The 12444-nt window shown below is 49.4% G+C and overlaps 2 protein-coding genes and 1 long non-coding RNA gene across 5 annotated transcripts; 1 reads left to right on the forward strand and 2 right to left on the reverse strand.

Moving 5' to 3' along the window:
• Window positions 1-33: 33 nt before the first annotated feature.
• On the forward strand, window positions 34-478 carry LOC107834679 (uncharacterized). Its single transcript, XR_001660490.1, has 2 exons — window positions 34-198; window positions 285-478. It is a non-coding gene; the product is annotated as an uncharacterized LOC107834679 (long non-coding RNA).
• A 1152-nt stretch (window positions 479-1630) lies between these two features.
• Window positions 1631-7824, reverse strand: cyp7b1 (cytochrome P450, family 7, subfamily B, polypeptide 1). The gene is made up of 6 exons (XM_007542671.2): window positions 7432-7824; window positions 5523-5659; window positions 4641-5240; window positions 4258-4464; window positions 4013-4191; window positions 1631-2808 (listed from the first exon to the last, which is right to left on the reverse strand). The coding sequence occupies exons 1-6, from the start codon at window positions 7503-7505 to the stop codon at window positions 2515-2517; spliced, it is 1491 nt and encodes a 496-aa protein (XP_007542733.1). The 5' UTR covers window positions 7506-7824; the 3' UTR covers window positions 1631-2514.
• A 108-nt stretch (window positions 7825-7932) lies between these two features.
• On the reverse strand, window positions 7933-12015 carry LOC103131103 (armadillo repeat-containing protein 1-like). 3 transcript variants are annotated; one of them, XM_016666390.1, is made up of 7 exons: window positions 11611-12015; window positions 10330-10572; window positions 10155-10246; window positions 9870-10065; window positions 9671-9823; window positions 9441-9515; window positions 7933-8941 (listed from the first exon to the last, which is right to left on the reverse strand). In XM_016666390.1, exons 2-7 carry the CDS (start codon window positions 10555-10557, stop codon window positions 8750-8752), a joined length of 936 nt encoding a protein of 311 aa, XP_016521876.1. In that variant the 5' UTR covers window positions 10558-10572; window positions 11611-12015; the 3' UTR covers window positions 7933-8749. The 3 variants fall into 3 exon arrangements, with proteins under 3 accessions (XP_016521876.1, XP_016521877.1, XP_007542734.1); XM_016666391.1 differs by having other exon boundaries at window positions 9671-9805; window positions 11611-12014; XM_007542672.2 differs by having other exon boundaries at window positions 9671-9787; window positions 11611-12013.
• Window positions 12016-12444: the final 429 nt, after the last annotated feature.

A 12444-nucleotide genomic window follows, 5' to 3' on the forward strand; every position in this document is an offset into this window, starting at 1 on the left:
CCACACTTAAAACAGCTTCATAGTTAATGCCAGCATCAGCTGATTCTATGATATTGCTGACTATTTTTTTCTACTTCTAACATAAACAGGTAAAGACACCCAGACATGTTTTTCCACCCGAGGCATCGGGTCCCAGTCATCATCATCATCAGTTCTGATGATGTCACATACATGGCGAGTCCACAACGTCTTGAAATTGTAAGTATTTTTTATTTGCTGTTTTTCTGTTCTCTTTAAATACAAATGCTTTCTATGTTTAATTGCTCTGTTGTTCTTTTTTGCAGGTTTCTGTAGGTGCAGTGAACAGGAATGTTCTGTCGTTGATCCTCACTGTCATGTTTTATTGTCACACTTAAATTTTCATGTTCATTATGTTCACTTTAGATGTGTAAACTGATCATTTATGTAAAGTTCATGAAGTTGTGAGTAAAATTGGACAATTTTAAAATGTCGGTAATAAAACAAAGTATTTGAATTACATCATTGTGTAATTAATCTTTCCATGTAATTGTAGCCTAAATCAATGTAAGTACTGCAGTGTAGTTATGCATGTAATGTACAAAGTATGAATAAAGACTTATGAGTAATTAAAATTGTACTTTATTAGCAATAGCAGTAAATCAAAATAAAAATTAAGTGTAATTTAAATACATTACTTATATATTAGTATATTTAAAATATATTAAAAGTATATTTCTAATATAATTCTATGACAGAATTGGTACACTCAATATAAAAATGAAGCTGTTGAATATTACATTTAAAGTATACTTTAAGTATACCAAGTACAACTTGAAGTTGTTCCAAAAAGGTATGGTGAAGTATACTAAGTATACTAAAAGTTGTAATTTAATACTATTTAAATACTACTGAAGTATACTGAGTACAAAATTAGTTGTTCCAAAGTAGTACAGTTTAAGTACATCAATCAAAGTATGTTAAAATTTAGTATACTAAAGAATACTTTATTTTACTTGGGCAGCTGGTTATCTGCTGCTGGCCCTGAACTCAGTGAAAGCTGCAGTGCATTTTTCAGCACAGCATAGAAAAACGTTAGCACAACATAAAACATCATTTTTATTAACTGGAGAGTAATTAATACTTACAAGATGTTTTCTTGGGTCCAACTTTTGTACTTTTAGTTTCTTTAATGCAGTGTTTCTCCACCCTGGTCCTCAGGCCTCCTGTCCTGCATGTTTCAGGTGTTTCCCTTCTGCCACACCTGAATTGTATCTCTGGGTGATTAACAGGATCTGCAGCTCTTGATGGTCATGCAATCATTTAAATCAGCTGTTCTGGAATAGAGGCTCATCTAGAACATGCAGAGCAGGGGGGCTGAGGACCAGGTGGAGAAACACTGATTACTATAAAACATCCTACGTGCTAAAGCTAAATGCTAACGTAATGCAGTGTGCTGAGTGAAGCTGAGCCGGTATGTTCTCTTCATTAAAAAACACAACGCAGAGTCGAGGGGTGACTTGGGCCGCTCCGGTATTGGAGTGGAGCAGAACCCGGAACACGAAGATAAAGCCGGTTTCACTGAAGTGATCCAATGTGGACCCGGTCCAATTTTCAACAAGTCCAAGTCCCAAACTGACCAAATATGTAATTTAATGAATAATTTATAAACTAATATTTAAAAGTTTTTATTTGGAAGAAACAGGAAGGTGAAGAAGATCTGGGTCTGTTCCGACCCAAATCAATAAGAACCACAGCCTAATAAAACATGAAGGTAAAACAACAGCATAGAACATACAGTTTAATATTGAACACTGAATTAAAATAAGGATTAAGGTTAATAAAACATGAGACAGAAAATAAATTCCTACTGTGGATAAAATTACAGAACAAATCGGATCAGAACCAGTTTTAATCTGGGACAGTTCTGCAGCTTGACCAGCAGGAGGCGCTGTTAGCAGTTGCTCCCTCTGACCAGTAGGATCTCTGCTGCAGCGCCGTCACAGTCCTCCAGGTGTACCCGAGGTGTCCTCGTGTCCAATAGCTTCTGGACGTGTCTCTGTTTCAGCACCCGAGTCCAATAATGAGGTCATCTCTGGACCGAACTGGGCTGGACACTGAGGAGGTGGACCAGGCATGTTGGACTGGAGACAGGTCGTCCATGAAGGACTGGACATGAGGACACCTGTAGTAGCAACTTGTAGACAGGGACCCACTGTGGACGCCATGTTGGACAGGGAACAGTTCAGGAATGTCAAACCTGACCTGATCCTGAGAGGGATTACGGAGGACAACCTGGGAGAGACCGGAGATGGATGGACAGACGGTTCAGGACGTCGTCAGTGCAACTCTGACTGGGTTAAAGGAAGAGTAGAGTTCAGGTTCTGGTGCTCCTAACAGGTCTACACTGAACGAAAGAATCAGGATCCATCACATTCCAGCTTGGAGGTTCTGGACGGGTCACAGACCCAACCAGAACCCAAACCTCCGGACTGAGTCCAGACCCTGAGAACCTTCAGAGGGAACAAGACATCTGGACTTTAGCGCCGCTTTGGGTCACACAGACCGCAGTCTGTACCGGAACCGGACATCCGAGGAGGGCAGCAGGATTCCCAGACCGGCTCGGCTCGGGTCCAGACCGGGTCGGTTCTGCCCGTCCTCCAGCTGCAGGTCGAAGTACAGCAGCAGCAGACAGACAAACTGCTTGATCTCGTTGATGGCAAAGTATCGTCCAGGACACATGGACGATCCGGAGCCGAACGGCATCAGGTAGTAGCGCAGCTTCTGTCCGTCTTTGGAGAAGTCCGTCTTCTCTCTGCCGTCCTGCACAAAGCGGTCGAACCGGAACGTCTGCAGAGACACGAGGAAGATGGGTCAGAAGAAGACAAGGACTCGGTTCTGTTCTCAGGTTCTGTTAGAACTTCAGGAGGACACCAGGTCCAGTCTGTCTGCTGGACTCTCTGAATTTAAGGTCAAGGTTCTGGTTCTGAGCCAAGTAGACTCTTTAAACAGATCCATGGTTCTGAAGAGTCAGATCCAGGTCAGTGTGATCCAAACACAATTGGACCGCCTCTGGTTCTGGTTCTGGAAGGTGTTCCATCTCTGAAAGGCTCCACCGGTCAGAGAACTGAGGAACGCTTTGAGACCCGAAACATCTGACAGAACCAGCAGAGGTCCAGTTCTGCTAACCGTCAGAAGGACTTTCCAGAGGAACCCACAGAAATCCCCATGGGTAGCTTAGCTGGGTAGACCTGTAGCTGTGGGGACAATGGACTGGCTGGAAATGTTTCTCTTTATGTATAGATGATACTGTTGCCCCTTTTCCACTGGTTCTACTTCAGCGGCCCGGCCCGGCTCGGCGTTCCACCGGCCGTCTCGGCTCTGTAGCAGGGTGCCACTCCTGGCTGTGGGGGGGCAGAGCTTCGTTACATGCGAACTAACCTTAGTTGTTGTTTTTGTGAGACAAAAGAAGAAGAGACAGCTGAGCTATTTTTTATAGCCTGGTTGTGATTTTTGAGGCTTCAAGAAAATGCACCGCAGGAGGAATGATGCGATGTGGTGAGGAGGAGCTGAACTCCGCCTTGCAGGGGAGGAAAGCAGGTGGCTCAGATGGTGCAGGTGAACTAATGATGATTTTTATATGAAACTACAATAAAACTTGTAATAGTGCCGAATATACAAGAGCTAATGTTAGTCAGGGTGTTGCAAATAACTTAAAAATGTCAGAATTAATTCAGAATATATTCCAGTGTGTTTCCAGATGTTGGTAAATTGCAGACAATCGTGGTTCTGAGTTGCAGGGCGTCTCATCAGTGTCCGTCTTCCTGACTGGTTGCTGTTTACCTTCAGGATGTCCAGAGACCTTCACCTTTCTGGAGCAGGAATCACATGAGCCCAATGTGCTGATGAAACATTTATAATGTTCTGATGTTCTTACAGAGTTGAAGTGCACAGCACTAGTACTTAGGTAGGCCGATATCTTCATCCAGAAGAGGAAGACCTTGGGTGATGCACTGCATGGGGCGGGGTTTTAAGGTGACCTCTGATCCCGTACCTGTGGGTCCTCGTAGACCTCAGGGTCCAGGTGCAGACTCTGAGGGTACAGGGCGATGACGTCTCCCTTCCTGACGCCCACTGATCGGTTGGAGTCCAGCCGCAGACTGAAGTCCTCCTGGGCCACCCGGATGTTCATGGAGGCCGAGGACAGGCGGAGGCTCTCACTGATGGCACTCTCTGAGGATGGAGATGGCCCGTTATCGACCCGCTTCACCACTGACCTGAACGTGAATTGGAACGTACCCAGAAAGATAAGCTTGTCCAGCTGCTCTTTGCTGAGCATGACGTCGCTGCTGGTGCTGAAGTCCACACCACTGTCCCGCAGGACGTCAACGATCTCCTGGCGGACCACCTTCAACGCCTCCACCTGACTCACCAGGAAGTAGGCGGCCCAGAAGGTAGCAGGAAGCGTGTTGCCCACTGACGCCCACAGGATAGCAAAGTGATGAGCTGGAGGACAGAAGACACAAAGAACTGAGACAAACCAGCTGAAAGGTCCTCCAGAACCACAAATCTAGTCTGTCTGGAACCCAGGGAGGCTGTTCTACAGAAACCCAGAGCCTCCTGAGGTTCTGGATGTCATTGATATCATTTATCGGGCCAGCATCATCCTCCGGATCATCTACCAGCTTTATCGACGTCCTTCAGCTTGTCCTGCTGCTCAAACAGCTCCGCTCTTCTCCGGATGAACTGGGAATTGTTGGTCCACTGGGACATGTGCTGTGGCAGGAAGTAGGAGATCAGCTTCTGGCGGATGGCCAGGGTCCGCCCCAGCAGCCAGATGGGAATCTGAGCAATGAGGAACGGGAACATGTTGTCAAACTTGTGGAAGTCATCCCTCAGACGGTCCATCCCTCCGTGGCGGATGCCAGTCACTGGTCTGCCATAGATAGTCAGGAAGGTGGCCTCAAACATGACAGAGCAGCAGAACTCGTACAGGCTGCCTCTCCTCCAGTCGCCGGCCCCATTCAGGTGGTCCTGACGGAACACCAGCATCAGGTTACCCATCATGCTCTCTGTCAGAGGTGCCAAGTGGTCCCCCTGCAGCAGCTGGAAGGAGCGCTTAATCTGCTCCCAGAGGCCGGGGAAGGTGGTGCCGAGGACGGGAGGGTAGCCGAAGGTTAGAGGAGCCACCTTATCGGTGAACTCATGGAAGTCCAGCTGCCGGCCCTGCTTGATGATACTGGGGTACAGCAGGGGGTCCATGATGAAGGTCATGAATTTACCTGCAGGAGACAGAAGTTCTTGGTTAGCATCTCAGAACCCTCCACCTTTCAGCTCCTGACTGGGTTCTGGTGAAACTGAGTGAGGTTGTGCTATGGGACCCATCTGGAACAATCTAGACCAGAGGTCTTCAACATTGGGGTCACTTTCCCAAAGGGGTTTGTGGAGGTACTGTATATTTAAAAAAATATGTCTTTAAATAGACAGAAACCATGATCCATGATGATCCACGGTGGGTCATCATGGATCGAGTTTTCCCTCCGTCCAGCAGCTTCAGAACCCACCTGCGATCTGGACCGTGAACACGTCCCCATGCTTCCTCCTATGTTCCTCCAGAAACTTGTGAGCGTCCTTCCCGAAGTCCAGAGCCTTCCCGACGAAGGGGATCCAGCCTTTCACCAGTGGCGGCTCGCCTGGTTTCCTGCAACCAAACATTCCCAGATCATTCCTCTGAATTAGACCATGGTTGGATGCGAGCCCAGAGCAGCGTGGGAGGAGACAGCAGGCTGCAGCGGCTGTCTCCTCTCACGGTAACAAGTCACTGCGTGAACTCTCGACTTCTTTTTGGAGTTCTGCTGCTGGAACTGGGACAGAGTGGCTCCACCCTTCATCCTCCTCTGATCCCATCGGAAAGCCAACACCTTTCCTGTTTCTCCAATGCTGCAGCTTCAGCTTCAGCTCTCTGCTGCTCAACGTCAAACACAGCCCAGGTTCTGATTCTGATCCAGTGTTTCAACTGTTCCTTTGAGATCCAGATCCAGCAGTTCTGGATCAACACTTCTTTGGGTTTTGTGGTTGTTACAGAGCAGGTAGTGAGACCCGATCCAGAGCAGGAACAGGACCGGACACGCCCCGCAGATTCCCGAGTGAACTACTGCTAAAGGACTGAAGAACTGGGTGGTGTAGAACCAGGTGATGTAGAACCGGGCGGTGTAGAACCAGGTGGTGTAGATCCAGGTGGTGTAGAACTATATGATGTAGAACCGGGTGGTGTAGAACCGGGTGGTATAGAACCGGGTCATGTAGAACCAGGGGGTGTAGAACCGGATCATGTAGAACCAGGTGGTGTAGAACCAGGTGGTGTAGAACCGGGTCATGTAGAACCAGGGGGTGTAGAACCGGGTCATGTAGAACCAGGTGGTGTAGAACCAGGTGGTGTAGAACCGGGTCATGTAGAACCGGGTCATGTAGAACCGGGTCATGTAGAACCAGGTGGTGTAGAACCAGGTGGTGTAGAACCAGGTGGTGTAGATCTGGGTGGTGTAGAACCGGGCGGTGTAGAACCAGGTGGTGTAGAACCGGGTGGTGTCTCTACCCTCCTGGTTCTAGTCAGATCTCCAGCTGCAGCTTCTGGTCTCAGTCTGACCTGCTGCACTAAATCCTGGATGAGTTTCTCTGGTCGGAGACTTTCGTCCTCTGGGCCTGAATGTCCTGCAGCTGGAGGAAGGTCCACTGAGGAACCGGCTTTATGTGGCTCTGGAGGGTCAGAGGTCAGCCTGATCTCTAGTTTACAGCTGGAACAGCTGGAGCTGTGCATTTACTCTAGATCTATAGCTCTAGATGTATAACTTTGGTTCTAGATCTATAGCGCTAGATCTATAACTTTGGATCTATAGCTCTAGATTTATAACTCTAGATCTATAGCTCTAGATCGTTCCTCTTTAGGTCCAGGGATAACTTCAGTTCTGTTTCCGTTTAGCTGAAGAAAGTTTGGACTCATCCACATATTTATCTCTTCTGAGCAGTGATTGACGGGTCAAAGGTCACCTGGTGACATAATGTAGTGCTCTGTATCATCTGCGTCGTCATGGTAACCAATTGTATTTCCTGCTACAACCTGAGCCATTGGGTTCCAAGGAAGGAGCCTTGGGGAACCGGTCCGGACCGGCAGCGGAGCAGCTGGAACCGTTAGCTGCTGACTCAGTTCCTCATCTCTAACCGAGTCATGGCGGTCAGGCTCCATGCGGGGACTTCCCCTTTAAGATGATGATGATGATGACGGTGATGATGAAGCACAAAGCTTTATAGAAAAGTTTCGGATCAGAACATGCGGCTCAGCCAGGAACTCTGAGGACTCGTCTCCATGTCAGGGAAACATGGAGCTCCAGAACTTTTCCTCTCTGTGTTCTGAATTCAACTGATCTATCTGAACCCAGTTACAGAACCGAATCGGCCCGGAGAGTTAGAACTGACCTGGTTCTGCCGCGGAGGATCCAGAACAGCAGACCGAGCAGGAGGCTGATCAGCAGCGGCAGCAGGAAGGACATGGCTCCGCTTCGGTTCCGCTTCGGTCCGGGGCGGGACGCTGAACTCTGACCGACGGAGGGAGGCAGAAGCTGCCGCTGGCAGGGACCTTCACAATTAGAGTTGTCCCTTCACAATAAGAGCGGGACCTTCACAATTAGAGTTGTCCCTTCACAATAAGAGCGGGACCTTCACAATTAGAGTTGTCCCTTCACAATAAGAGCAGAAATTTCACAATTAGAGCTCCCCTTCACAATAAAAGTGGGACCTTCACAATAAGAGCTGTACCCGGTTCTGAACCAGTCAGTCTGGAGGTTCTACAGAATCTCAACCTCATGGTGCCAACTGTCTGGTTCTGGTTCCAGCAGAACCAGTGGAGGTTCTGTTCACCTGCTGCAGCTTGGTTCAGCTCTAGAACCGATGAAGCGGGTCATGAATGAAACCAGGCAGTTTCAGACTGAAGCATTTTATTCACACTGAGGAAGAGGAAGATGATGAAGATTAACAGTCACAATGATTGAAACCGGTTCAGAACCAGAAACGGTCTGTTCAGAATCGGACCAGTGGTTCTGAAGCAGACATGGTCACACGGCCTGGTTCCAGCAGTCCAGACTGGGAATCTATGGATGGATCCCAGTGTTGGGATCCAGTTCTGCACGACTGAAGCCCTGTGATTGGACAGAGGCAGGAGGAGGCGGGGCTAACACTGAACACATGGTCAGGTATGCAGCTCAGCAGGAATGCTGGAGATCAGAGATCCATCAGGAGGAAATGACCCGGGTCTTTGTTCTGTTGGATCCCGGGAATGCTGGGAATGCTGGGAACATCTGAGGTTTTCCTGAGGAAAAAATTCGGCTGAATTGGATCCTCTCTGTCGATTCCCAAATTGGTTCCCAGCTTTAAGACCCGTTAGCGTTCGTTCAAGGGGAACCAGTCGGGTCAGATGGTTCCGAGCTTACCGGGACCGGTCGGTTCTGGTTTCAAGGCATCCAGTCGGGTAAAGTGTAAACATGACGACGGTCCGGAAAGCTGCTGTGGGAAAGCCCGGATCAGAACATTTGGTCTGGATTAAACACTTAACAGGGAAGTTGTTCTGACCCGGTTCTGGTGTCACTGTTCCTGATCAGAACCAATTAAAACTCCAGTTCTGTGGTTTGGGCCGTTTGGACAATAAATAGAAAACTTCTGGATTTCTGTTCTGACCCGTTTGTCCCGCTCAGTAAGACACTCTGGTTCTGATCCAGCAGCTGGTTCTGGTTCTGATGGGTCACCAGTAGAAGGAGCGGGACAGGAAGTTGGCGGCAGTGCCGAGCCAGCTGGACCCGTCCTGACCCGACCCGACCCGGCTGATCGCCTTGTCCGGGTCTTGAGACGGACTCTCCTCTTCCGGAAGATACTCCGGCAGGTCCAGGTTCTGCTCCACCGATACAGAACCGGCCTCCGGGAAATGGACCAGAACCTGCAGAACAAAACAGAACCACCAGGATTACTGCTGACCCGGTTCTTCAGGTTGTGGGAACTCAGAAAAAATAACCTGAGAAGTTATTAAAGATGATCAGATGTGAGGAATTATTGTTATTTCTTCACCCACAAAGTCTAAGCTAGCATTAAGGCTAAGTTAACTGAGTCTAAGCTAGCATTACGGCTAATTTAACTGAGTCTAAGCTAGCATTAAGGCTAAGTTAACTGAGTCTAAGCTAGCATTACGGCTAATTTAACTGAGTCTAAGCTAGCATTAAGGCTAAGTTAACTGAGTCTAAGCTAGCATTACGGCTAAGTTAACTGTGGCTAAGCTAGCATTAAGGCTAAGTTAACTGAGTCTAAGCTAGCATTAAGGCTAAGCTAACTGGGGCTAAGCTAGCATTAAGGCTACATTCAGGCTGTCATTGCGGCTAAATTTCTACTATATTTTCCTCCACATCAGATAGGAAGTGTGAAACTGCAGCAGGTGACCTGACCTCGTCTCCGTTCTCATCCTTCACCACCTGCTGAGCCGTCATGACCTCCGTGGCAGCGATGGCCGACGCCAGAGCCTGGAAAACCAAGGCAGACATCAGGAAGCTCTCTGGGAGCAGGACCGATCAGGGAAAACGGTCGGTTCAGATCATTCCATGTCTTATGAAGTATTTTCCATTTATCCTGAAAAGCTTCGGTTCTTCCTGAATATTCCGGACAGAACCATCCTCACCTCAGCTTTCAGGTCCGATCGGATCCGAACAACGCATCTCTTAACAGCCATCTGGAAGGTGAAGCTGATGACGCCTCGGATCTTCAGCAGAGCCTCCTCACACAGACTGCGCCGACCCTGCAGCGGATCAGAACCGGACAGCAGATCAGAACCCTACAGCGGACCAGAACTGGACAGCAGAGTCTGCTTGCGGACCCACCGGGTCGTCCAGGCCGTGGATCTGCAGGATCACTGTCTTGGCTCTCTTATTGCTGGATCCCAGGAAGAACTGGGCCTTGCGCCGCGCGCCGCCACGCGCCGGCCCGACCGCCTGCGGCTCGTCGGCGCCGGGCACCGCCTGCAGCAGCTGGTAGATCTCTGAGGCCAGCAGCTTGGTCTCTCCTGGAGTGGTGGACCTGCAGGGAGGACCGCAGTGTTTACCACACATGGTTCTGTCGGACTGAGCCCAACCGGGTCCCTTCGGTTCTGGAGGAAGGTCGCTCACTTCTGCACGATGTTCTGCAGGCTCAGCATCATCCCCAGCTCTGTCTTCAGCTTCTCTCTGTTGGCTCGGCACTCTGCCAGGTACCGGACCGCCTGCGCAGACCCGGAGCAGCAATCAGAACCAGAACCGACCTGATACCGGCCAATAAAACCAAATGTCCGGGTCGAGGGCTCACCAGCAGGGCGCAGTAGACCACCTGAGGGTCCGGATGGTCCAGGAACAGGATGAGGCCCGGCAGGCAGCCGTGGTCCTGGACGATGGCTCTGCGGTTCATCGGGTCGGCCGCCAGGTCCCTCAGCTGGGTCACCACAGCCAGCGGGTCAGGAACCGGGTCGGGCCGGGCCACCAGCGGGTCGGGAACCGGGTCGGGCCAGGCCACTAGCGGGTCGGGCTCACCGCTCATGGCTGCTGGGGGGACCTGGAGGAGAAACAAATCAGAACCGGTCTCTGGTGACTCTGCCCAGTCCACTAGACCTGCTAGATGTTCTGTGTCCTCCCACCCGGTCAGAACTGTCGACCCAGAGCTGAACAGCTGCATATAAACCGGACCCATCAGAACTCCAGGTCCGATTAAATGTTTGAGAAATTATTTAATCTCCATGGCAACCATTCAGCCATTCAAACGCTTAGGTGGGCCTAGCCCCGCCTCTGAGGTCCAGCTCCTCCCGCTCAGCTCCTTCAGACTAGCTAGAAGCAATTAGCAAACAGCTGAGCTCATTATAGGAGCTGCTGTTCAGAGCAACACTGGTAAAGACATTAAAGGGTTAATAGAGGAGCCATGTTGGGACGACTTCCTGGAGGTGGAGCTTGAAAATCAGCAGGAGTTTTTAAAGAGACAGAGACCCAATTTCAAGACAATAAATCAGGAAGTCAAATTTACTTTGAGAAACATTTGATTAGGTTTTTCTGACTGATGGTAACTTAGTTACTGATGATGCCACCAAATGATTCATGAGCCTGGAAAACATAAAACTCTGCCGCTGGTTCTGGGCTCAAAGCAACCAGGTTCTGCAGAACTTCTGTGGGGTGCAGAACCTCAAGTGTTTGAACGGACCTTATGATACCTGACGTCCAGAACCGGACAGGGTCCATCAGAACCGGCACCCTGCTCTGTCTGAGGATGAAGGTTCTGCATGTGATCCAGTTTGGAGATGAAATCACTCAGTTTCCTCTGTTGGATGGATCTGGTTCTGGATCCGGTTCCGATTCTAACCACAGTCCTCTGCAGCAGATGACTAGGTTCTGGTTCTGATTCAAGTTCCTACTGCTGACCCGGCTTCCATAGACCGAACCTGAGTCTGGCTGGGACCAAACTGGGCCTGTTGGTACCGGACTGTGTTCTGGTTCTGTTCTCCTCAAGAACCGAGCCTCTCCATCAAAACCCCATCCACAACAATCGTTTAGTTCTGACCCGGATGATACTAACAGAGCCAGGATGCTAATGATGCTAACTCACCTGGCTGTAACAATCACCGGTACCAGAACCAGCACTCCGGTCCGGTTCGGTCCTCCCCCTGACGTTCGATTCCTGTTCTGTTCTCTCGGACCGGGTCGGAACTTATTTGTTTTGGGTCTATTTCCTCTCTTCCAGCCTAACCGTCGGTTCTTCCTGCTGAGGCCAGCGGGGCTGCCACGTGGCAACATGCAGCTCTGTGATTGGCCACCCGGCCCCAGCGGACCAATCAGTGGCTCGGTTCCTCAAAGGCCATGTCCCCACCCTAATGACGTCCAGAGAGCAGATCCAGGACCAGTCTGTTTGAGCTGTGATGGTGGAACTGGACCGGTATCAGCACCGATCTTATGGGAAATTCTGCCCCCTGTGTCAGGAGCGCGCATTGCAGCCAGAGAGGATCCGTTCATTTCCACGTCGCTTCTGATCGGTAAAACAACTCATATAATCATGTCAAGGTTGTAACTTTCAGTAGCTAACAAAATGGTAAAATAAATAAATAGATAAAATGGTAAAATAAATAAAAAACCCCTTTTTGTGAGAATCGGTCGACTTTTGTCACTCAAGCCTGATAAACGTCAGTCATCAGACGCGGGTTTCCAACACTTTGTGTGTATTTGTGACTTTTCACCAGCAGGTGGCAGCACAGCCTGGCTGGAAACCTGACCCAGTTCAGCTCAACAGAACCGGTTCCTCACACAGATCATATTCTGGAATCAGTTCGGGTCACAATTCGTTACTATCCGGATCCCGGTTCTGACCAAGTTCTGCCTGATTCTGGTTAAAAACCAGGTCCATTTATTGTTCTGATTAGTTTATTAGTCCAAATAAAAATTAAAT

The sequence above is a fragment of the Poecilia formosa genome, unplaced genomic scaffold (genome assembly GCF_000485575.1).
Source record: "Poecilia formosa unplaced genomic scaffold, Poecilia_formosa-5.1.2 Scaffold718, whole genome shotgun sequence".
NCBI classification, from domain to species: domain Eukaryota; kingdom Metazoa; phylum Chordata; class Actinopteri; order Cyprinodontiformes; family Poeciliidae; genus Poecilia; species Poecilia formosa.